This window comes from Ursus americanus, chromosome 10 (assembly GCF_024610735.1).
Source record: "Ursus americanus isolate L20-20 chromosome 10, mUrsAme1.1.p, whole genome shotgun sequence".
Classification (NCBI taxonomy): Eukaryota; Metazoa; Chordata; class Mammalia; order Carnivora; family Ursidae; genus Ursus; species Ursus americanus.
In genome coordinates this window covers 50,296,403-50,321,198 of record NC_142136.1, presented here as the reverse complement: position 1 = coordinate 50,321,198, position 24,796 = coordinate 50,296,403, and the positions used below count along the sequence as shown (strand labels likewise).

The following is a 24,796-nucleotide window of genomic DNA, read 5'->3' as shown; positions in this document are numbered from 1 at the left end:
AACCAACTGAGCCACCCAGGCGCCCCTAAGCCCACCCACTTCTTAAAAGCCCCTCCCAGAAGCAACACGCATCACTTCTACTCACACTCCACCAGCAAGAATTAATCCCACGGCCACTCAGGGATGCGAGGAAGGCAGAAGGTGTAATCCTGTTGGGACAGCAACAATTCTACGCTGCACAGAGGGAAGCAGAAGTGTTTGGCAAATCGCCAGCTCCCTGCGTGTGTGCATGTTAATACATCCTTATGTTTCTCTTGCCTTTTCCCCCACTCTGACTTGAGCTCCGTGAGAGCAGGGACTTGGGTGGTGATTGCAGAAGAGAAAGAGAAAACAAAACACAACAAAACCTTGCTACAATAACTAGATTTATTCGTTATATTTTTTCAATAGCACAAAAATTATCCACCTTGTACTTCCCATTTACAAGTATTTTCATCTGTGTGAGCTCATGCATTTCTCTTAAGAAGCCTCAGATTTAAGACACGCGTTTTATGCCAGCAACTCAAACTCAAGTTGACCAAATAACTTGCCCTGACTCATTCAACTAGAAGGAGTAGCAGAGCCAGGACTCGAATCAGTTCTCCTGGCTCTTGGTTCAGCCATGGTCTCGTTAGTCCCAGCTAGTTTAAAATGGGGAGCTACTAATTTCATCTTCTAACTGCCATTTGTGCCAAGAAGGGCCAAGAAGCATCTCTTGGCTGCTTCTGACATGAATTTTTTTCTCAGTTCAGCCAAGCCTCGATCTACCATATGTCAGGCCCAAACCAGCTCCTGGGGGATCCCACTGGGGGGCACTACTCACACCTGCACACAGCTCCTGGGGTCGTGGACAAGCCTGGTGGTGCCTGAAGCGGAGTGTGAAACAGGTGCCGTGCTGGGGACACGAAGGGGGATGTGAGGCTAAGGAAGCAGCCATGGTTGCAGCTGCCATGAATCTCATCCCAGTAACTTTGGCCACCCTGAGAACCAGGCTGGCTGGCTGCCACATTAGCTGCCTGCGCTGTTTGGCTCCTGGAGAAGCTGGTTCTCTGCACTCTTCAGGTAATTTCTGTGTTTCTGCTTTCCCACGTTTGCCCCAGGCCTAGCCTGGGAAGCAGAGCCCCAGAGCTTCACTCATCAGCTCCTTCTCTGGAAGTCAGCTGTTAACCATGGCGATGTTGACCTCAGTTCTGAGAGTGTCAGCCATTGGCTGGAAGATGAGTGAAACACTAAGTTTCACTGACAAGGAGCAAAGTCTCCAAAATTTCTGCCTGACCAAAGTCCCAAGGAGGCCAACCTCTGAGCCTTGAGTGGCAAGAGACCAATTAACCCAGAACTTTCCTTGACAGCTGGCTGGTATGATTTAAAAAAAAAATAAAATAAAATAAAGCAGGCACTCAAACCAGATGGGCCCAGCTGTGGTCCTGCTCTGCGGCTCTCCACCACCATGACCCAAGCCTCAGTTTCCTGGTCCGCAGACTGGGGGTGGTTACAGCCTGCCTCATCGGGCTGCCCTGGGAATGAGATGAGGCCCCCTCTGCCAAAGGCCACACGAGGTCTTGTTGTAATTGGCACTGAATTCCCGCCATGAGATCTCACAGAGCTTCTCTTTAAAAGCTCTGGAGTGGGTTCACTCTTCACTGCCTTCACATAAACACCCCTCCTTAAGTGGCCATCTTTGAGGACTGCCTCACACTCCTTAAATGCCAGACTTATCTATTTAAAACCCAGAACAGGATGTCCTTGCGTTTGGAAACCCCGGTGTGACCTCTGAGGCTGTCGTGCTACCCTGGAAAGGGCACACTTCGCGTGACAGTCCCCTCATCCCGTGGCCAAATGAGACGGAGCTGAAATTGGGACACTAGGTGGGGCCCACATCAGGTTCTCATTTTTAGCCTGCCCCGTAGGCTGTGTGCACGGAGGCGCCTGTTCATGCACGGGTCAACCGTCAAAGTGGAATTCTGGGCTCTCAAGTAGAAACAGCTCAAGAGGCCCACAGTGAGGACCGGAGACCTGGAAGGAACAGCCACAGGGCCGGAAAAACCTGATGGTCAAGGACACTCCTCTCCTTTCAGAAGGGTTCTTCCCTACATCCTTTCTGACAAATGAAAATCTATCCTTTAAAAAATGATAAAGCCTCAGGAGAAACCCTAACCCTCCTACATACTCACCACCAGATTAGTCTGTCCAACCTAGCCCAAGATCCCTTGTCCATCTTTGGTGATATGGAAAGCGGGCAACCTCTCTTAAGTGGCATTAAATTGCCAGTCAGTCATTCAGGAAAGTGGGACAACGTAAGCCCAGCCCTTTGAAATGAGAGGTTTTATTTCCTGACACCTCATACCTCCCCTCAGATCATCTCCACGCTCCCTGTGTCTCTCTTGGACCGTGCGGCCAAAATGATGCTCAGAAAACAAGAGTCCAAGCTCGGGCCACAAAACACAAGCCAGGTGTTTATCATCTTAAGAGAAATAAAGTGGTGATTCTTTGCACAGGGTCTTAATTATCAGGAGAAAATGCTAATCCGACCTTTTAGAAATGATAGTGCATCTGTTTCTTTTTTTATTTCCAACAAGGAAACCATTTTGCCTTCAAAAACAGGACAGACTACAAGCTGAACAGGATTCTGAACCCCAGGATGTGGCAGGTTTGAAAAGGCAGGATCCATGCAAGGAAAAATTTTCTACTTTGGTATCTCAGATCACAAATTAGAAACAGTGTGTGCAGTCTGAAAAACCCCATTCAGCCTCCCGCTCAGGAGAAGCAGTCTTCACTCTTTCCGTCAAGATTTAAAAAATCAGAGATGTGGTGTTATATATATACACACACACACACACACACACACATATACACACAATGGAATATTATGCAGCCATCAAAAATGAAATCTTGCCATCTGCAATGACTGGATGGAACTAGAGGGTATTATGCTAACCAAAGTAAGTCAATCAGAGAAAGACAATTATCATATGATCTCACTGATATGTAGAATTTAAGAACAAGGCAGAGGATCATAGGGGAAGAGAGGAAAAAATAAAATAAAATAAAATAAAATAAAATAAGACGAAACCAGAAACTCTTAATCTTGGGAACAAACTGAGGGCTGTTGGAGGGGAGAGGGGTAGGAGGACGGGGAGGCTGGGTGATGGACATTGGGGAGGATATGGTTGTGGTGATGGCTGTGTGTTGTGTAAGACTGATGGATCAAAGACCTGTACCCCTGAAACAAATAATATGTTATATGTTAATAATAAATTTTTTTAATTTAAAAAATAAAATAAATAAAAAAACAAAACAAAATAAAATAAAAATAAAATCAGAGAAGGATCAAGATCTCATTTTCCCTTGTACCCTGGGACCCATGGGCCACAGCCTCACCAGTGTCAGAGCCTCTCAGAGCTCGGGCTCTAATCTTAGCACAATGGGCTTCCTCAGAACAAGGTGACCTCCCTCCCAGAGTGTTTTCCTGGTCTGCGTGCTCCCTGGCTCCCTAGTCCGACGGCCTTACGCAACTTCTCTTATCTGTGCTCGAGCAATTGGTAAACGAATGTCCTTCTGGGCCTGGCTAATCTCTCTATCAGGCCCAGATCTTGAGATAGTGACGGTTAATTATAATCCGGGTTTGGGGAGCTCATTTTCCCCCTGGTGCATTTACGTCTCTGATTTCCCCTTCCTGAACCTTTTTTGTCTGAGACTTTTGTCTAAGGGTCACTTAACCATTTGGCCCGGCGTCTGTTTTCTGGTGTCTAAAATGAGACAGCTTGGCTACGTGAGCCTTTGCGTATCAGCCCAAGGAGATAGAGCCGGTCATGGGCAGGCCTGGAGCAAGGGATCAGATGACAGCCCTTGTTCAGTTGGAAAGGTGTGCTGTCTACCCACCTTCCAGAATGATCCTGAACTCCATGTCGGCTACCCAAATTACCCCAGGAACTTACTCCACGCTCCTGCTTTCCTAAGCAGGGGCAGGCTTCTCACTCAGAATCCCTTCCCCGTGACTCTGCTGCTCCCTTCCCCACCCATTGCTCCCAGGACTCTCTTCCTGCAGCCACGAGGCCTTGCCCTCCAGATACCCTTGACCAGTGAGGGGTCACCCTCTGGTCCTGCCCCTCCCAGACCTGTTCTTGGCTGCATAGGGGCTTCCTTTGGCTCAGAATCTACAACCAAGCCTTGACTCTTCCAGAACAGGCTTTGGCCCCAGGCCTAGGACAGTAGGTCACCTGTCTCCCGGGAGCACAAGGGAATAGGCCCTTCCCACGTGAGGCACGAAAACTCAATTACAAAAGCGATCCTGTTTTGCGTGTTGATAAGCAAGGACAAGCCCATTGGAGGGAGGGTCAGTCCAGCCCCAGAAAGCAGAACTGTCTAGGGAGCAGTTCCACACCAGACCCTCTCACGGCCCTGCTTTCTTCCATGGGTCTTCCAAACCAGAGCTCGTGTCTTCATCTCCTTCCTTCTAACTAATCCGTAGCACACACATGCACACACATGTACACACATGCATACACGTGCACACCCAAGCAAGTACACACAAGCATACATGTCCATATGCGTGCGTGCACCCATTCACGTAACTCAGTGCGTTCATATTCTGTCCACAGTGGGACGCAGATTTTACTGACTTTAGAATTTTTGAGTTCTAAGAAAAGGTATGAATATTGTGTCAGGGGCGGCTGGGTGGCTCAGTCGGTTAAGTATCTGCCTTCTGCTCAGGTCACGATCCCAGGGTCCTGGGTTCAAGCCCTGAGCCGGGCTCCCTGCTCAGCGGGGAGTCTGCTTCTCTCCTCTGCCTCTACCCTTCCCCCCTGCTCCTGCTCTCTCTCTTTCTCTCTCAAATAAATAAATAAAATCTTTAAAAAGAAATACTGTGTCAGGATCAGGGTCCACCTAACATCAGACATGTCGCTGGAGTGACTAGGAAGTCCGCCTCTTTCCCCTACTACCAGTTAGGGTGTCTGGAATCCCACCTGTGAAGATGTGTTCCTTTGCGCCTCAAAGTTCTCTCTGTCTTCAGTGGCTCCTTCTCCCCCTACAAATGAGAAGTAGCTGGGAAATGACTGTCCTGGGCCCTCCAGCAGCAATCTTGGTCCGGATCAATTCTTCAGATGCTTTGGTAGGGTGGGAGCAAGACCCTGGGGAAGGGAAAGCAGAAAAACCTGCCAGGGGAGCGAGGGACAGCACACACAAGGCAAGCAAGCATCCCACAGACGCTGCCTCATGCCCAGCCTGCCTGGGCTGTGCAAGAGATGAGAAGTTCCACTCATTCCTCATAGACTGAGCGCTTACTATGTGCCAGCAGCCATGTCAAGCACTGGCAAGCCAAACCAGAGATAGTCCCTGCCTTCATGGCGCTTAAGGTCTACTTGCAGGAGGGTAGGGAGAAAGTAACCCCAAAAATCACACTAATGACCATTTCATTGAAACCAGGATGAGTGCACTTAAAGAGGGCTCTATCAGAATAGCAGCAAGGAACCAACCTAGACTGGGGGAGGGGAGGGCAGGCAGGAAGGCTTTCTGAGGACGTGATGCTTGAGCTAATCCTAAAGTAGAATTAACTAGAAAAACAGAGAAGAGTGAGCCTCCTTGGCAGAGGGAACTGTATGTGCAAAGGCCCAGTGGTGGAAAGAAGCCACTTAACACTGCCATTGTGCATAATCCTTAACCTTTAATAAACTTTGAACTTGAAGGAAAATGCTCCTTTCTAAAAATATGTTTCCCTTTCCCTTTCCCCTTCCACTTAGCCCTGCACTTAAGTCAATACAAAGCAACACAGAGAAGGTGAGCTATGCAGGAGAAAGCCTAAAAAAAACAGAGTTGCAGACAGCAGCTATGACAGCCGTTTCCTGTTTGGTGTCTGTCACCACAAACCTTCTTAGCCAAATAAATTAGCAAAGGAAAACATTTTGGAGAAGGGTGTGGAAGAAACACATACTGAAAAACCAAGAAAAATACCCCATCTGCCTCTCAGAGAAGAGCTGCGAGTCTGAGGTAGGGCCAGAGTCCACTTGACTGTAGGTGATGAACCTGGAGGAAACTGAGGCACAGGGATGGGCCCAAATCCAGTCCATGGCAAGGCTGTGGCTTGAAGCCTCTCTCCCTGCCCTCGGTCCTGGGTTCTCTCCCTGCCTCACTCCCTCGGGCCCCATGACACCAGAGCTGCTGGCTTTCTTCTATCAGATGAGGAGCAGTGGGGTTGGAACTGCCCTCTGCCACCACTGGGGGTGGAGCTTAATTTTGTCCTCAGTACAGTAGCCCAATATCCTTGTGATATCAGGAAGGTGGGGGAGGTAGAGTGCTAGAGGCTTTAAACCTTCTATATTTGTTCTTCACAGCGACCCCAGGAGACACGACTCACACTGCCATTTTGTAAATAAGGAAACAGAGCCTCTGAAAGGAGGCTACACTTGCCCCAGATTGCCCAGACATAGCGTGGCACGGTGAGACTTCACCTGGTCTACTTTCTCTTTTTTCCCATCCCATACCCAGAAGGGGATTTCTGTGGAGACATCTCATCAGCATCCCCAGTCTTGATTGATTGCCAGTAGGCCACCCACCATCACCGCCTACTCCCCGCCCCCGGCTCAGATGTGCCTTCTCCCACTTGGGGCAGATGTGCTCCGTAGCCAGCCCCTATCATCATTCCCCAAGAAGAGGTGCCTATTGGTTCCTCTGTCCCACCCCAGAGGCTGGCTGGTGTATGAATATTTGGGCTGGCACTCGGTGCCCTTCCTTTGGGTGTGTGTCACATTTTTTGATTTGTTTTGCTTGAGTTACTCCTCCCAGAAGTTAGAACACAAATTTCCAAAGCTCAAAAACAGACTCTTCACATCCTAACCAGCTCTGCGTGCTCAATATCTGGTCTTGTTCTGTTCCAGAAAAGCCCAGTGGCTGACAGTCCCTATGTAACAATTCAGCAGTTTGCAGGGACCATGCTGCCGGCTCTCAGGTCTTGGAGGAGGCGGAGTACAACAGACCCCACTGGAGCGAGATTAGCTACAATGGCATTTCCCTTATAGGCTCTGGATTATTGGTAGCTTAAAAACAAACGAACAATAAAAAGTCTTTTGGCTGTAGGATTTCTCAAAGCCTTCCACATTCTGTAGCAGAGATGACTTGTTGTCCTCCAGTACCCATCCTCTTCATCTTTATTTAACTATAGAAAGCTCAGATTTTAGCCCACCGAGAGACTTTTTTCCCCAGCTTCCCATCTGATTAAGATCTGGACAAGGAGATATGAGCAGAAGGAATTTGTGTCCCCTCTAGTCATGTCATTGAAAGAAATAAGCCTGTGCTTGCCTTGCTTTTTCTCCTTTATGCTGAATGGAATGTAAATGTGATGACAAGATCAGGAGCAGCCACTTTGGACCAGTGAGGCACTTAGCTCTGTACTGCTACTTGTTAGTGAGAAACTTCCATATTGTGTAAGTCACTATATTTGGGTTCTCTGAGCCATCAACTTAGACTGAACCCTAAGTATTTTATGTACCAATATGCACAATAAATCTCAAAGTGGAATATGTATCATGCAGCATTTTTCAAGTATACATGATCTTAATACCTATTTTTCAAAACAGGTTAAGAATGTGTTCCTTAAAATGCATCTTGGGAAATATTGAAAACAATCTTTTTAACATACCCAGAACCCCAAGCTGTAACATGGCCCACAGCCTGCTTGTCCCCAGTTATTCATCTAACAGAGGTTTGCAAAATACAAACTACCCTCACCCCAACAATGTCCTAAGCGAATTCACTTCTTTTCCCCAAACCACTGACCTTATCCTCACAACAGCCCACAAAGCCCTACATACCTGCACTTCTAACTTTGGGAGTCCCGGGCCCAGGAGACCATAAAGAAAGAGCTGCCAAATGCAGGTAGATCCTCAATTCTGGAAGAAGCTAGTAATAAAAGTGACAGTGACAATGAATAGCCACTGGTATCCTGATGAAAAAAGATTTATCCAAAGCAAATAAAGCTCCCAAGCATGAACAAGAAACAGTTCCACATAATGAAAAAGTTATATTTGGAAAACAAGTCAAGGTCTGGTTTGATTAAACAAGAAAATATCCCCACAACTACCATCATACTTAATGGTAGAAGACTGAAAGCTTTTCCTCTAAGATCAGGAACAAGAATAGGTGTGCCTTCTCACCACTTGTTTTCAACATTGTACTGGGAGTTCTAGCCAGGGCAGTGAGGCAGCAGAAAGAATGGAAGATATATTCAGATTGAAAAGGAAGAAGTAAAACTACTTCTATTTGGAAAAGGTTATGATTTTGTATGTACAAAATTTATACAAAATCCACACACAAAGAACTATTAGAATAAACAGGTACAGCAAGGCTGCAGGATACAAAATCAATATTCAAAGTCAAGTGTATTCTCTACACTAACAAAAAAAAATCTGAAAATAAAATTATGGAATAAAACAATTCTGTTTACAATAGTATCAAACAGAATAAAATACTTAGGAATATATTTGACAAAAAAGATGCAAGATTAGTGCACTGAAAACTACAAAGCATAGCTGGAAGAAATTAAGAGGACCTAAATAAATTGAAAGATATTTCATGTTCATGAATTAGAAGGAAGACATAGTGTTTCTAAGATGGCAACCCAAACTGATCTGGAAATTCAATGCAATCTCTATGAAAATCCCAGCTACCCATTTTGTAGAAGTTGACAAACTGATCCTGAAATTCACATAAAAATGCAAGGAACCCGGAACAGCCATTATAATCTTACAGAAGAACAAAGTTGGAGGAAACATACTTTCTGATTTCAAAATTTACTGCAAAGCTATAGTATTCTAGACTGTGTGGCCCCGGAATAAGGACAGACATATAGATCACTGGAACAGAACTGAGAGTCCATCCATAAACCCATACTGATTTTCAACAAGGGTGCCAACACAATTCAACGAGGAAAAAACAGTCTCTTCAACAAACAGTGCAATGACAACTGGATATTTATATGTAAAAGAACGGAGTTGGACCCCAGCTCAAGTCACATACAAAAATTAGTTCAAAGTACATCAAGACTTAAATGTAAGATTTGTATAATGTAAGAGTTGTCAAAAATTATGCAACTCCTAAAAAAATGAATATCTCTTTGTGACTTTGAATTAGGCAATGATTTCTTAGATACGCCACCAAAAGCACAGATAAATTGGACATCATTAAAATTTAGAACTTTGGAGCTTCAAAGGACACTAACAAAAAGGTGAAAAGACAACTTACAAAACAGGAAAAAATATTGCAAATCATGTATAAGGGACTTATATACAGAATACATAGAAAACTCCTACGGCTCGATAATAATGGAGGCAGCCTAATTTAAAAATAGGCAAAAGATCTGAATCAACATTTCTCCGAAGAAGATATACAAATAGCCAATAAGTACACGAGTAGATGTTTGACATCATTAGTCATCAGAGAAATGAAAATCAAAACCACAGTAAGATATCGCTTCATCACCAATAGGATGGCTTTACTCAAAAATTCAGACAATAATAAGTGTTGCCGAGGATGTGGAGAAGTGAGAGTCCACATGTATTACTGATAGAGGTGTGTAAAATGGTGCAGCTGCTATGGAAAATTTGGCAGTTCCTCAAAAAGTTCAACATAGGATATCAGATGACTGTGTAATTCCACTCTAAGTTATATGCCCAAGAGAAATTTTAAAATATGTCCACACAAAAACCTGTGCATGAATATTCATAATGGCATTATTCACTAGCCAAAAAAATAGAAACAACCCAAATGTCCCTCAACTAATAAATGGATGAACAAAATGCGGCATGTCCTCTACAGTGGGTTACTCAGTCATAAAAAAGCAGGAAGTACTGATTCGTGCACAACGTGGATGAACTTTGAAAATAGCGTGCTGAGGGGAAGAAGCCAGACGTGAAGGGTCACATACTATATTTCTATTTATTCGAAACATCCAGAATAGACAAACCCGTAGAGACAGAGTCAAGTACTGGTGACGGCTACACAACTCTGCGAATATGCTAAAAATCACAGAATTGTACACTTAAAAGGTTGCATGTTAAGGCGTGTGAATTACATCTCCATTAAGAGATGAAGAAACTCTCTGTGCTCAACCAAAAGCTTTCCCAGAATCTGAGGAAAAGGCAAAGGTTAAAGGAGAGGCCGTGTTGTTTTCTGATGCCCTAAAACACAGGTCAGATATGGTAATTAGCTTTTGAAGATATAAATAAAATTCTGAATACTTATGTTTTAGAATTGTATCCTATAGAAACATAAGGATCAGAGTTTATAAATAGCTTGATTCCAATTATCAAAGTAATGTCTGGTTATTTTAGAGGTTTTATTATTATTATTATTATTATTATTACTATTATTATTTATTTATTTATTTATTTTTATAGAGAGAGAGAGAGACAGGCGAGTGCACACGCACCCCTAAGAAAGAGAAGGGATCCAGAGGGAGAGGGGGAGAGAGTATCTTAAGCAGACTCCCCGCTGAGCATAGACACCCCCCCCCCCGCCCAGTGCAGGGCTTGATCTCACAACCCCAAGATCATGACCTGAGCCAAAACCAAGAGTCAGTCACCCAACAAAATGAGCCATCCAGGCACCCCTACTGTAGAGGTTTTAAAGATAGAAAAGCACAGATAAGAAAGTTAGGAACTTTCCTGGTTTTGTGCTCCCTCCATCCTCTCCAAAAGGCAGGTGGTGGGGAGCGGAGGGGGTCATTGGCTTCCACATGCAAAGCCCACCCCCGTGGAAGACCTCGCGTCTGAAGCCTCCAGCTCCACGGAAGCCACCTGAAGCAAGCATCAAGGCCAACACCATCAAATCTTTCTTAGCACACAGATCTGATAAGAGCACCATCATTTCCAAGTCCTCCAGCTGCCCCAAAGCTCCTTCATATTTCAGTTCTGGATTTTGAGCGCAACAACTGTTTCCCTTAACTGAAGGAAAGAGCCCATGGCACCTGGAAAGGTGGTAAGAGATGAGGAGAATAGAGATGGAAGGGAAACCCAAATTCCATCAAAACCACAACCCTCAGTCACAGAGATGAAAAGTACAGCATAGGGAATATAGTCAATAATATCGTAATACTTCGTAGGGTGACAGATACACTTATCGCGGTGAGCGTCTGGTAAGGCATACAGCTGTCAAATCACGATGTGGTACACCTGGAACTAATATCGTATTGTTTGTCAACTATACCTCAATTAAAAAAACCCATAATCCCCAAATTAAAATTTCCCATGCATCATATGCCAGCATTTCCCTCTGGAGTACAGAAGGAGCTTCGGAGTGACACTTAAGCTCACCAGCCTATCGTCTAGAGCAACCTGGCAGCGCCTAAGACCCTTGTTAGACGTCAAGAGGTGTGTTATTGCCACCAGAGTATTATTTGCATGGGAATATACTGAAAGAAATAAAGAAGAAAAAAAAAGAAGTTTACAAAATAGACTCCAGTTCAAATTTTATTTGCATACAAAAATATATTATACTGGGAAAAGCATATTACTGTTTCCAACTCTATATAATTAATTACAAATATTTTCATAAAAGCACTTTAAATTACAGGAAAGCTATGTTTTGAGAGAAAATAGAATATTAGCATGGATCGTCTGTTCTAATATGCTGCAAGCTGGTAAACCAAGTCAGTTTCACTGTCTAAATTGCCCAGAGATGATCGCAAAGGCTGGTTTTAGGACAAGCCTGAGAATGGCCTGCTGGTAGGTGAGCGCTTGTCTCTGCCTCTCTGGCAGCAAATTCTGTAGCTGATTTTACCAGGTCCTTGGAGCTTTCTGAAGCTTCTCCCTTATGATAAAAGGACCCAGAACTTCTCCTTGTTTCACATGCCTGTAAAGAGGAGATAAATAAGGTTATCCACTCACGAAAGTTTCCAATTCCTATGCTTAACCAGATCACACCATCGCAGACAGGCATCAAAGCACCAAACTTAATGGCAGGCTTCCCACATAATGTGTGTCTGATTAACTGGCCCAAGTGGGCCGCCAGCTACCATTTCCATGAAGTAGGCAGGCTTGTTCCAGGGCTCTCATGCAAATTGCGCTGTAATTACCATAATCTCTGTCAAAACAGGCCTTGGTCTTCTGATGTGGGATGGTACAGCATGGAAGAGAATGGGCCATAAAATTCTCCAATAAATCGAAAATACACGAGGACTTTCCACTTGATATTTAGGTTTCAGTGTGAGGCACAGAGTCATTTTTAAATAACCGGCTTTGGATCTAATTTTTCAGTTTGACTTGGCCGTTTAACAGAATAGAACATAAAATATTTCTCATGGAAAATCAACTCTTTCATTGAAAAATTAAGAGGCTAGGACAAAATTCTTCTGCTCTGTGACTGAATATGGCCTGCCAGGAGTCGAGTTGTTGAAACTTTTATCCCGGAAGCTCTAGCTGCTCCTTCCGGCTCTTGCAATCCTTTCCTTTTGAAACAGAGAGGGTGGACTGATTCTCAGGGCCCCAGCTTCTGGACACCCCCCCTCCGACATCGTAGTTATGGTCTGATATCTTCAGTTCCCCACATTTTCTGTCACACAAAAGGGGTACCATTAGTGTAACTGCCAAATGGAAAACAAGGTGGTGTGTACTTAACCCAGGTCTTTCACTAAGACGTGGGCCATTGGTTATGGGGTCTCCCCAGGCCAATTCTTTCTTTTGGGACCCAACCCTCTAGAAATCAGACCTCCTCAAGCCGCTGGATCTAACCTGGGAAGACTTCCCTGGCCCACAGGAAGGAACAGTCTGGCTTGTTAGCACGTTGCTCTTGTGGGTGGTCGGCTCATTTCTCCCCTGAAAAGTCTGCCAGGCCACCATTTTGGTCAAGCTCTGATCTCGCTCTCACGACTACTCTGCATTTCTCAAACAAAATGTCAGTGTTTGCTGGTGGCCTGTTCTCACCGTTTGGAAAGGCACAGGACCTACGTGAACACAAGCTTATCCTCAGAATTTCTTTCTGAGCCACTAGGGTTGTTTCGGAACCTAAAGGAGCCTGATGATGTAACTTCCTGCCCCCAGGCAAGCTGGTAAATATCATGGCACTTTATCAGCAGTGTTGGTTGGTTTTCTGTTTGATTTTTTTTTTTTAATACCAGGCATGTACTCACTTGCTAATGTTCTGTCAAGATCAGCAATAAAGTCTTCTAGCTCTTTCGTGTCTCCTAGTTTGGCTGAAAAACAAGAGTCAACCTTCAGTTTCTATATCAACGACAGCTCATGAGGCCCTCGGTTCCTAGGATTATGTGACCCTATTCTGCATCTCTGCCCCTACAGAGACATTACTGTCAAGTGTCCTATACCATCCCTCAGTGTCTGCCCCGGTGTTGACTTACAGTCAACTCAGACACTGATTCTGAAGATTCGCCGAAGATTTCGTCTACTTCTTTTTTTTTCAGTTGATCAGCCCTCATGCCACCCCCACCCTAACAACCTGGAGGAGACTCTCCCTTTACTGCCTTAAAAGGGCAGGGGGAGTGAGGAGCTGGGTGAGGGGGGGAAGATAAAGTTTTAATTTTTTGATCATGTAGGATTTGAGTTATCTGTCAAAAAATATTCAGTAAGCATGACACTGTACAGAGAGGACACCTGGAGTCAATATTCCTCTCCGCCTCACCTCTGACCCGTTCTATTTGTGCTAGCACCCCAGGGCGACACGGCAGCCCTCAGAGTCCCTCCAGTATGAAATGAACGAAGAGCCACCGCGCTTTGTCAAAATGGTACAGGGAAGGCAACGTGAGGCTTCGGGGACAGCCCCATCCCATCGAGGGGGCAGCACAAGGCAACAGGTGCTTATCTTGCTTTTGTCCCCTCTGTATCCTGAGATGTACACGCTTTCCTGTAGAGCTCAACATTCATGCCTTCTCCGAAACGCACTCCTGGATATTTTTATTAATTAACCCTTGCTGGTTACAAATAGCTCGTTGTTCTTAGCTTTTAAAGTCAATTTGCCACTAGAGCTTTTTCTCCCTCTTTAATTCCTATCTCTGGAGGATCAGGGAGCAAATCTGAGCACGTTTGAAGCCGCTTCCTGGACTGTTCTGTCTCTCTGAATTCAATAGCTCCGTTTTACCCACAGGGAGCTGGACAATGGCAGAGTCCCCAGGGGCTGTTACTAACACTGCTCCGCTGAGAGGAGAATTTAAAAATCACTCTTTAGAAAAAGAGGGAAATTCCTCCTTAATGCCAAGAGTGAGAAAAGTAATAGAATCTTCATATTTCTTTTTGAACTGTGTTCCATTTTTATTGCATTCTGCAACTATTTTCAGCAAGTATAATGTTTCTTGAGGAAAAAAACTCCTTTTGTTTTCAAAAGGGCACTTGTCCAATATAACAGAACATTTAGCTCTCCAGCTGGAGACACTTGACAAGCTCCAAAAAATGAGAAACTGCTCATGCATCTTTAAAAACTTTTTTAGGTCTATTAATATCACAGTAGAGCCAGGCTGGGGCTGCTATTTTAAATCATGTGAGATCATCACTTGTCGCATGAGGATGACCCCCTTTAATTGTTCAATTGGTAATCTGAAAGCATTGGTCAACTAGTTAATGCAAATGAAAAGAATCCCACTTTCTGCAAAGCCTAATTGCTGCTGAGTTTTCAATTCTAGAACCAACCAGTCTGGGAGAGAGCACTGTCATTTGGCAGTCTTGATTACACCACATGAGAGAAAGCAGAGTCTCGGGAAGACAGGTTTTCTCTCTCCCTGCGAATCTGGTTTCTTGTCCCCGCCCCCTTTTATCTGATTCATTTTCACACTGATCAGAATCCTGAGAAAGAACAAATTGCACTTCACACCGTCCCATACGAGGATGTTAGTTCTATTTGTTTCACACTATTTGTGGAAGATCGGTCAGGGATAAGGGGGAGGAGAGGAGAGACGGACGGGGGAAGAGGCAGTAAGGAAGCCAAAAAGCTCACACCGCAGCTAAGGAGCCTACCTTTCCGAGGAGCGCCAGTGGGGGAGAGCAGAGCCGGAGCCGAGTCTGTTGGAGAATTCAGTTTTTCATCACTGAAGCTGAAGCTGTTCCTATAGAGCGAATCTGCACCTTTCAGGAAAGAAAACGTAACTCATTCGAGGTGGTTTTCAGGCCACAGTCTATTGATAACCGACAGCTCCCCTCCCAAAGGAGCAAGGCTTTAAAGAAAACAGGTAGATTTCCAGATTTTACATTTATGCCCCCGAAATGATTTGAGGCAGGGGAGTGTGCCTGTGTGTGCGTGCGGATGTGTCATGCACACCAAGGACCTCGCTTCCCTGCGAAATGGAGAGTGGGATAGCATTATTACGACCAGCCCAGCCTTCTTCGCAACACATGGGAGTCCACTGACCAGGTGTCTAACCGACAACCAAGCCAGTGCTTGGCTGATGAGGGGTGGCGGTGGGGGGGTTGGAGATTTTAGACCTAAAGAATCATGTTTCCTAAAAAATGTCCCTTCTGCCCTCTGAATTCCCTAAAATACGAGTCTAAGGTTGGATCCCATTAACTAATAACCCTCCCTCCTGGGAGTGCCTGGGTGGCTCAGTCAGCTAAGCGTCTGACTCTTGATTTCAGCTCAGGTCAGGATCTCAGGGTTGTGAGATCGAGCCCCATGTCAGGCTCCACACAAAGCAGGGAGTCTGCTTGAGATTCTCTCTGCCCCTCCCTCTTCCCTCCTTCTCTCTTTTCCTCTCTCTCTAAAATAAATAAATAAGTCTTTTGAAGAAATGTTTAAAAAATAATAATAATAATCCTCCCTGCCTGCTCAAGAGATCTTTGTCATGGTTTTCCTGAGAACTTACCCTCTAAGGATAAGCTAGAGGGTCAGAGACAAATATTTCTTCTAGAGGTTGTTAGTTATAGACACTTGGAGTGATTTTGTGGCTCCCTCTATTGTCATACCCCCAAAGACCAGAGCAAGAGCGAGCGAGGTCCCCGAGGCAGGGCTGTGCTGGGAGTCAAGGGAACCAGCTCAGCTACCGGCTCTGCCTTCCGGTGCCCTTGAGCAAGACACCCCTGAGCCTCAGCTTAGCCACCAGGAAAATGGGAAGGCTACGGAATCCTTAAAGTCCCTTCCAGCTCTTAAGTTCTGAGAATCTACTTCTCTAGCCCCTGCCAAGAAAGAGGAAACCAACCCACAGCCAGCCCAGTCGCGTGGCTGTGACAGCAGAAGGGAGCTGGTGGCCGAGTTGCACCCACTCAAAGGGCTCAAAGGCAGAGCAGCCAGCAGAAGCAGGATGTGGCCTCTGAGGTCACAAAGTCACAGCCTTCCTGGTTAAAACAAAACACAAAGCCAGCCATGGTTGTAGCAGAGATGAGCTCTGGGAAGGCTCTTCAGGTGAGAGGGGGCAGCTGAATCAAGAGGGCCTGGCCAGGACTCTACTCTTCTTTGGGATTCACTCACTTTAATCCAATGATCTCCAACTCAGGAGGAGGCAAAAACATCTTTCTTTGGTCCCCATCACTTAAAGTGAGCATGAGTAAGTTACAGAAGATATACTCAGAATAAAAAGGGTTTTCCGAAGCAGAGGTTCTCATCCCAAAAAAATTCAGCTTTGTCCCTACAAAGGCTGCTACAAGTTCTCAGGCACGACACCCTCCCACCCTCCACTGACCAGGTGGCCCCAGCGCCATCTTGTCTTCCTGACCTACACACTCATCTTGTCCACTCTTCCAAACACACCTAACCCACCCGATCTTTTCTCCCTTCAGAGGTCCAGCCCAGGTCACCTAAAAGCACCACAGTCACTCTTCAGGGCTTTGAGGATGAACACCTACTGAGATCCAAAATACCAAACCTTGCACTTATATTTCCCCAAAAATATATTCCTCAGAACACTGGTCCTTTGGAAAGAAGAACCGTGTGATCAACTATGTTTGAGAAACACTGAGCACCCCTGGAGATTCCCACTGTGTCTTCCCACTTTAATGTCCCTGAGAAGTCTTACGATAAACCAGCTCAGCCTTATTTCTCAAGTTTAACTATGGGACACATTTTTCGTGGCAGCCCATTCATATTTCTCAGGACACTTGCTCTCTGTGGAACTCAGCTGGGGAAGCCTTTCTGCCTGCTTTGTCCGCTGAGCCCACCTCTAGAGCAGTCTGGATTTTCTCAAGGGAAAGCCTGTCCCTTACGTACAAGAAAGTGGTCACGTCTGTTGCAGACCTACCGCAGAGCATTACTGTTTGTCACCCCGCAATAAGTAGGAGAATCGCCACAAATAGAACCTGAGAAACTTGTAGGGAAAAGATGAGGTAAGACTTAGGGGCAGGAAAACCACAGAGGGCCCCGGGGAGGCTGGCCTCGGGCCCAGACCCCTGAGCCAGAAGGAAGGAATATGAGGCACTTGGCACATGATCTGTGGTTCTGAAGAACACCGAGAGCATCGCCCCCATCCCTGGCCCAGAGTAGCGAGCCCAGAGACTTGCTGGCCCAGACTGAGGTGGCCACGCCTCTGGTCTCTATCTTCCAAAAGCAGTTGGTCCTTGAGAGCCAGTTTTGTCACCACACCTCACTCCACCCCGCCCTGCACCACCAGCTCTTGCCCTGACTTTGGACTTCATCTCTCTTCTGCTCCAAATCCTCAACAATTTTCCAGCCACATATACTCATCCTTCGGGGGAAGGGGGGGACCGGGGACATGCACACGCAATTTGTTTTTCCTCACAGGCAAGTAGACCAATGTCATTGAGTTTTGGGGGAAGGAATGATCTAGACATGGAAAACGCCATTGCAAAATGGTAGGGAAAAAAAAAGAATCCAAAGAAGATTCAGGAAAAACTCTGGGTCATTCAGGTGGTTTTGAGACTCTGTAGAGAATGAGTCATAGCACCAGGACACTGCCACAGTGGACCTCTTGGCCTTTAAAGCCTGGTGTGAAAATGCCTTTTTGATCCAAGTATTTTCCTCAAACTTAGAAAATATATAGACAAACCGGTTGTTACTTGCCTAATAAATTCAGTTGCAAACCAAACTTAAAATAATCAGAAGTTCCTCTTACTGCTAATGAACTCATGCTACTCCCCCCAATGAGGGAGGGAGAGAAAAAATACGAGGTACAATATCTATATAAACACACACACACACACATGCAGGCATGTCAGCATAGCACGTGCTCCCTTCCCCACTTCCCCTCTCCCCTTACAATTCCCCAACCACACACACACACATGCAGGCATGTCAGCATAGCACGCGCTCCCTTCCCCACTTCCCCTCTCCCCTTACAACTCCCCAACCACACACACACACACACACACACAGGCTCGCACACCGGCACATTGCCACACCTTGATTCCTTTCTCTCTCCATGAGTTTTAATCTGAGCCAGACCTGACTCCAGCCTCCAAAATATTCAACCATCAACAGGAAATGAACCCCCAGCATCCTTGAGCCAAACCTGCCCGCAGTTTAGTTCCACCCTGTGGTAATACTGTACACACGTCATTCACGAAAAAAGCAACTTCAAGAAGCCCAAAGCTACCAAGGAAGCCCAGCAGAAGCTGCCACGGTAGAGACGTGTGGGATGGGAGGCCATGACAGCTGTGTGACCCTGTGCAAATCACTTCATCTCTGAGCCTCCGTTTCCTCTTCAGCAAAAGGGGAATACTCACTAGGTGCTCCATGGATGATTCCTATGGTTTTCATGATTTTATTCTAAATTCCTGGCGAAATGGAGGATGACATGTCCAGGAGAGGCGAGGTCACCACAGAGAATAGTAACCATCAAGATTCTGGGACCGGGCTTTCTCTTCCTCTTCAGAGAGCAGCAAAATTCTTAAGAGAAGCTTATCTTCGGAGGCACCCGAGAATAAACCTCCCTGAAACAAACCACCAGCACAGAAGGAGCCCAGGCTCTAGATCTCGCTTCCTTTTTTATCCAAAAAAATTTCACTCCATGGACTTTTATTAAGCACGCTCCATGAAGAAGATCTCATGGAAGGCACTGTGGTAGATGAAAAGGCAAGGAAAGCCTGACTTCCCGCTCTTTCCACTCCTCTGCAACTCTACCCCTTGCAAAGCAACAGCCAGTTAGTCTGATAAAATGACAGCAACGTGTTGCTGGCTGATAGCGTGTTAATGTACGATGGCCCCACTCCAACAAGGGTTCCAGGGACACACGCGGTAATGATCTGGGGAACGTTGGCAGGTGACGAGACGAGATCTTGCAGGGCTCCACAGCATCTATAAAGCCCCATCTCACGAGCATCTCAAAGCCCCATTGGAAATGTCCTTGGCAAGTCACCTTGGTGAACGACGGCCAAGAACCTCGAGCTCGGGGACCAAGTTTTCTAAGACACCAGCTGAAGAAATGTCAGCACATTCAATGGACAAATGTCCAACTTCAGTGCTCGCCAACAGAGCTGGAGAAACTCAGCTGTAAAACCAGAGGCTTGTTTAAAAGGTAGTTGTGCTTTTGGAGCTTGGGGGTGGGGAGAAAGGTAATTTAGGGTTAGCCCCGGCATGTGCTACCCCAGAGGGAAGGAAAGCCACAGACGGCAAACCTTGCCCAGAGCTCCTGTAAATATAGAACAGTCGTTGAAGACAAGCAAACTATAGTAATTAACTGGGAAAAAGAAAGCCTTGGACCTGTTTCCCTTTTGCCACAGGGAACGGTGCGGGGGGGGGAGGGGGCCTGAGGGGGGTGAATCTCCTTTCAACATTATTGCCCCAGCTTCCCTTCTGGCACACTGGGCCCCTCTGGACACCTCTCCTGATCTCCGACAGAGTGAGCCCCGTCCCCCACCTGGAACCCCTACCAGCGTGCCAGGGCACCCTGAGGGCTCCTAACTTCTAGTCTCTCCTGGCTTGAACAAGTCCGGATTCTAGTCTCTGTAGCTTCTGTGCCAGATTGGCCAATAACGCTGCCTGTCGTGCTGGCCCCCGGCGTCCAGCAGGTGCGCAAGCTGGAAGACTCTAGGCAAGGGGATACAAATGTTCTGGTCTTGCACACGCTAAAGGAGCCAGTTCCTCATTCCCTAAAACGGCTCTACAATATCACAACATCCCTCGCATTCACAGGAACTTCCTGTTAGGTAGTAAACACTTCCCTCTCTTCAAAGGAAAAAGGTGTGTGAAACCCCAACACAGCAAAGATAGAAGTGCCTACCACCTTTTACAAGTTCAGGTTAATATTATAATACATTGGTTAAAACTTAGGTAATTACGAGTTAAAATTCCATTACATTCCATTACTAAATCCCGGTGTGCATTTAGTTTTGAAAATACTGAAAAACAGTATATTATCTTAAAATAAGTTCAAACCAAAGAAGTTTACAACCTCTGGAGCACCTCTAAGGATCAAGTTTGAACAACACTGCCCTAGCTCCTAATTACACTGCCCTTTTACTGCTGGCATTAAAACAGCTCCCACCCAAGTGTCTGAAATTACCTATTGGACCCAAGTCTAGGGGAAAGGAACAAGCCTGTTTTGATCAACCCCCATTTGAATGCCACCCATGACGTGGCGTTATCTTGCAATTTTCATTTTGGTCCTCTTCACGTCTTGGGAGGACCCCCCCCCCCGTAACTGGGAACAGGGAGTATTTCTTTATTAAATGTATGTTCTTCTCTTCTACAGAAGTAATTTTCTTCTTTGGATGGAAGGAATGTCTATATTTCTTCTCTGGATGCAAGCAAGCTAAATATTTTTATTTTAGTGAGAAAAGGAAGGGTTTTTTTTTTGTTTTTTTGTTTTTTGGGAGGTTTTTTTGAGAAGAAAGGGTAGTGGCAGAGGGAGAGGTAGAGAGAGAATCTTAAGCAGGCTCCATGCTCGGAATGGAGCTCAATCTCACGGCCCTGAGATCGTGACCTGAGCTAAAATCAAGTCTGAAGCTTAACAGACTGAGCCACCCAGGCGCCCCCAAGGAAGGGTTCTTCAAAACACCAGAATTGCTGCTTTGAGCCATCTTGTAAGGTGGCTGCATTTCCTGAGCGATAGAGCGGTAGGTGGAAGGCAGAGTGAGGACCATAGCTCCTACGTGACACTTGCATGCAAGACACGGGCTCAAATGTATCTGATCAATGTAATAGAGCCTGGTGTATGCATTTTAATGTTTTCTTGAAAGCAGGAAACAGCAAATCTTTTCTTCCTAATAGTCAGCTTATGGATGTTTCTACCAGCACCACTCAATAGCATCCTTTCAATTTCACAGTTAGAGAGACTAAGGCCCACCTGTGGCCCAGGGCCCCGACAGAACTCAGCCTGGGCCCCACTGACCTGGCCTTGAAGAGACACCCTCAGACACAACCGCTATCGATAAACAGGCACGTGATTTGGGTCCAATGGGACTTCAAGTCTATTCCTGAGGACCTGGTTCCCATTCTAGCTAACCATCCATGGTGACAAGAGCAAGGTCTTCGAGAGGGCCCGTGTAGTTCTGTTCTCTTATCAGAAATATGGAGATAATAATGCCTATCTTAGAGGACTGTGGTAGAGGTCCTATGAGATAACACATTGAAAGCACAGCAAAGAGATCACTACTAGTAAGAGCTAATAAATAACAATAATCCTAGTAAGGGCTTGGTAAAAGTGAGCTGCTCTTATTATCATTATGCCGGTAGGTCTCCCTTTTGGTGCCCTAAATCTCAGTAGGCTCTACCTCTCTCAAACATTCTCTTCCTCAGAAAAGCACCGAGCAGATAAATACGTCTAATAAATGTCTGTGCTCAGTTCTTGGTGGCTGTTAAGAGACGCACACTATGCTTCCTTAAGAAATTACTATTTGGATACACACTGCTTCTGCCAACACTATTTCTAACCAGTCTTATGGAGGACAAACTACACATTTATAAGGAAGACTAATATCATCTGAGCCTTCTTTATACCATCCCCATTACTCCTCTAGCCACCAAACGAAGGGTCAGCGTAACAGTGAACAACAAAAGCAGAAAGCAAAATACACATACACACACCCCCAAGAGAAACTACAGACTATTCCAAATATCTCCCCCCAAATCATGAAGAATGTGTTTCTGAGCGCCTTCTCGTTGAGGCTCCTGAAAACAGATCTCAAATCTGAGACCCTGCCCCGAGGGAGCTGCAATCACCCATGATGGGCCAGCTCAGACCATATTCCAGCCAAATGCCGCTGTGGTTTAGAAAGGAGTTGTTCTTTGCAATAGTATGGCACTGGACAGGCTGTCCCAGCTTGCTTTCCTGTGGGGGAGAGAATTGGTACTTGATGAATAACTCGCTCCATGCCCCAGCAGAAGGAGACATATTTAAGTTTGGCCACAGATACTGAGACAAATTTCAAAAGTTTTTCGATTTCCCTTTGAAATTGAAAATAAGCAGTCCAGTCATTACACATAAAGTCCAAAAGTACAAAACAGAAAATTAACAGCACACTATTCCATTCCTGTTCACCTCAAAAGCTGCAATTAAATCTAACCCTTGGGCAGGACGGCCAAGGAAAGTCAAGAGGGACCTCAGGTTTCTGACTCAAGCCCTGGACAGGGTGACAAGGGCCTTCATTCACTTCCAGGAGGACAGCTCATGTTGAGGTCTGGGACTGTATCTTTGCCCTGGAACAAGGAAGAGCTTCAGATTTCAAAAGAAAAGACTCACAAGGAAAGGTCACTGTGTCATTGCTTTCACTTCCAGAGTCAAGGGCAGCAAAGGGAGTGACATTCATGCTGGTAAACCGTCTGGGGAATGAAGCCTCAAGAATAACTCAGAAAAGTCTATTCACTTTGAAAAATAATAAGCCATCCAGAATTTGAAAACCAACAATCACATAACATTGAAAAGTCACCAGATTTGCTGTTTGACACCTAAACAGATATCTATAATCCTTACAGACCATTTGATCCCCGAATAAAAAACTGTCTCACTCCTTGCAAGGTCATTTAAGACAAAGAGACCCTGGGGTAGTCTCCTTATGAGAAAAGTTGCCAGGAGGCACTTCTATGCCCATCTGCTCTCTGGCTCCCTCTCCAGTCACAGCGGGGTGGGGGCTGGGTGGGGGGGGTGGATGCCAGCAGTCCCCGGGGTGGACCCGCCTGAAGGAAGAGGGGCACTTTCTAAAACACTTGAACTCTGCGGTGCCAGAGATTCTTTCAAAACTGCCATGAGCGCAGCAGCAAGTCTGGGAGCTCAGAGCCAGAAGAAAATGCAAGAAGTTATTTCAAAAATCCCAAGAACAGCAGCTTATGAAACCTTCCCTGGTGTCACAAATTTTTCAGTATTGTGCTCTCCCATGTCTCCCTCTACCCCCATTCCTGCGGCACTTGCCCCACACACTCTGAAAAAATGACTGCAGAGAGAGAAGGGCAGGGGAAGGGAGGAGAGGTAACTGTGGGAAAGCCGGGCTTGGGTCCCAGGAGTCCCGTATGGCTGGGTCAGGGCAAGCTGCTTAAACTTTCCTGCCTCTGAACACCAGCAGGTGGCAGGTAGACCAGCTGGCCCTCCAAGGGCCTCCGAGGGACAGCACCGGGGGTCTTGCCCCCGCTGCGGGAGTCCTAGGACAGCGCGGTGCCTTGGGCTAACTTCGCGGGGCGCCACCCCTCGGTTTACGGATCAGCAAACTGAGACCCGGGCCCCCAGTGCTCCTTACTGGGCGTTCCCCGGGCTCTGGCACATTCCCCATTGGGGCCACACTTACTCTCCGAGTCGCTGAAGCCGCTGCTGTCGCTCACGCTGGCGCTGCTCCGACGCTTCATGCGCTCCAGGTGCTCCTCGTAGTGGAAGTGGCGCTCGTGGAAGGGCGACGCGAAGTCGGCCAGCACCGCGTCGAACTCGCACAGCGCATCCGTCAGGTCCCCGGCGGCCGCCGAGTCCAAGGCCGGGGCTGGGGACAGCGATGGCGGGCTCAGGTGCTGGGCTCGGAGGGGGCCGCCCCCATTCCCGAGGATAGCTAACATTCACGGCGCGCGCGCCGAGTGACAGCCACGCGGTCGCTGCCTGTTGCTTATCTTTGCATACTCTCAACCAGCCCCCGAAGCGGTTCTATTAGTCTGCCCATTTCAGAGACACGGAAACTGAGCCTCCGCCGTGTGAAGGTGCCGACCAAAGGTCACCCAGCTGATCCACGCAGCGGAACTCTTTCCCACGCGCTGTCGGGTACTCGTCCCCACGCTCGTCCCCCAGGGGCGCGTGCGAACCGGTGGCGGTGGGAAGCCTGGGTCAGGATACGCCCGTTAAGTGTCCCCAGCCCGGCGCGGGGAGGACGGCCGAAGCCGCCACGGGCAGGGTCCCGCGGGTGAGGATGGGGACGGGCGGGGAAAGGGACGCCCCGGGACCCGCTCTCTCTGAAGGGCCAGGGCTTTAAGGGTCCCGCACTCACCTGCCGCCGCGGCGGCCGCGGGGCTGCTCTGCGCGGCGGGCGGCTTCATGGGCGGACTCGGCCCCGCGCGCCGCGGAGGGTCCGGCGGGGAGCTGAGCCCGGGGACGGTGCAGCCGCTGGCGCCGAGGCCCGAGCTGCACTTGGCCCGCTCTCCTGCCCGCGCTCCCGCCCTGCGGGTCTAGCTCGCCTGGCTGCGCTCCTGCCGCGTCGCCTTCAGCACCGTGCGCACGCCCGCTCTTTCTCCCGCCGCCGCCACCCTCCAGCTCCGCCGTCTTATAGCCGCGGGCGGAGGCGGGCCGGGGCGGGGCCGGCGGGTGTGTCCCATCCGCAGCGCAGGGGACGTCCCTGTCCCCCAGGCACCGCCCTCGCCACGCGCCCGCCGCGGAACCGCGGTGACGGGGAGTTGCTGGAGACCGGGTTACCGCCCCAAATATTTACTCGCCACTTGGCCCGCGCACCCTGACAACCCGACTCGCTGAAGTGTCTCTGTGGCCACCAGAGCCCCAGAGAGTTTTGGGCTGCAGCACCCCCGCTTCCTGCCGCGT

The 24,796-nt window shown here is 47.3% G+C and overlaps 1 protein-coding gene across 1 annotated transcript; it reads right to left on the bottom strand.

Moving 5' to 3' along the window:
• Nucleotides 1-11,425: 11,425 nt before the first annotated feature.
• RGCC (regulator of cell cycle) lies at nt 11,426-24,518 on the bottom strand. Its single transcript, XM_045810996.2, has 5 exons — nt 24,252-24,518; nt 23,571-23,756; nt 14,928-15,035; nt 13,097-13,159; nt 11,426-11,820 (listed from the first exon to the last, which is right to left on the bottom strand). The coding sequence occupies exons 1-5, from the start codon at nt 24,298-24,300 to the stop codon at nt 11,813-11,815; spliced, it is 414 nt and encodes a 137-aa protein (XP_045666952.1). The 5' UTR covers nt 24,301-24,518; the 3' UTR covers nt 11,426-11,812.
• Between the last annotated feature and the right edge of the window lie 278 nt (nt 24,519-24,796).

Excerpts from the sequence above, each read along its gene's own strand:
- RGCC (XM_045810996.2), bottom strand. The coding sequence starts at position 24,300 with ATGAAGCCGCCCGCCGCGCAGAGCAGCCCCGCGGCCGCCGCGGCGGCA. Across the intron at positions 23,757-24,251 it reads CGCGGCCGCCGCGGCGGCAG|CCCCGGCCTTGGACTCGGCG; the intron begins GTGAGTGCGGGA and ends CGCTGTCCCCAG. Across the intron at positions 13,160-14,927 it reads CACTGGCGCTCCTCGGAAAG|CCAAACTAGGAGACACGAAA; the intron begins GTAGGCTCCTTA and ends CTTGTTTTTCAG.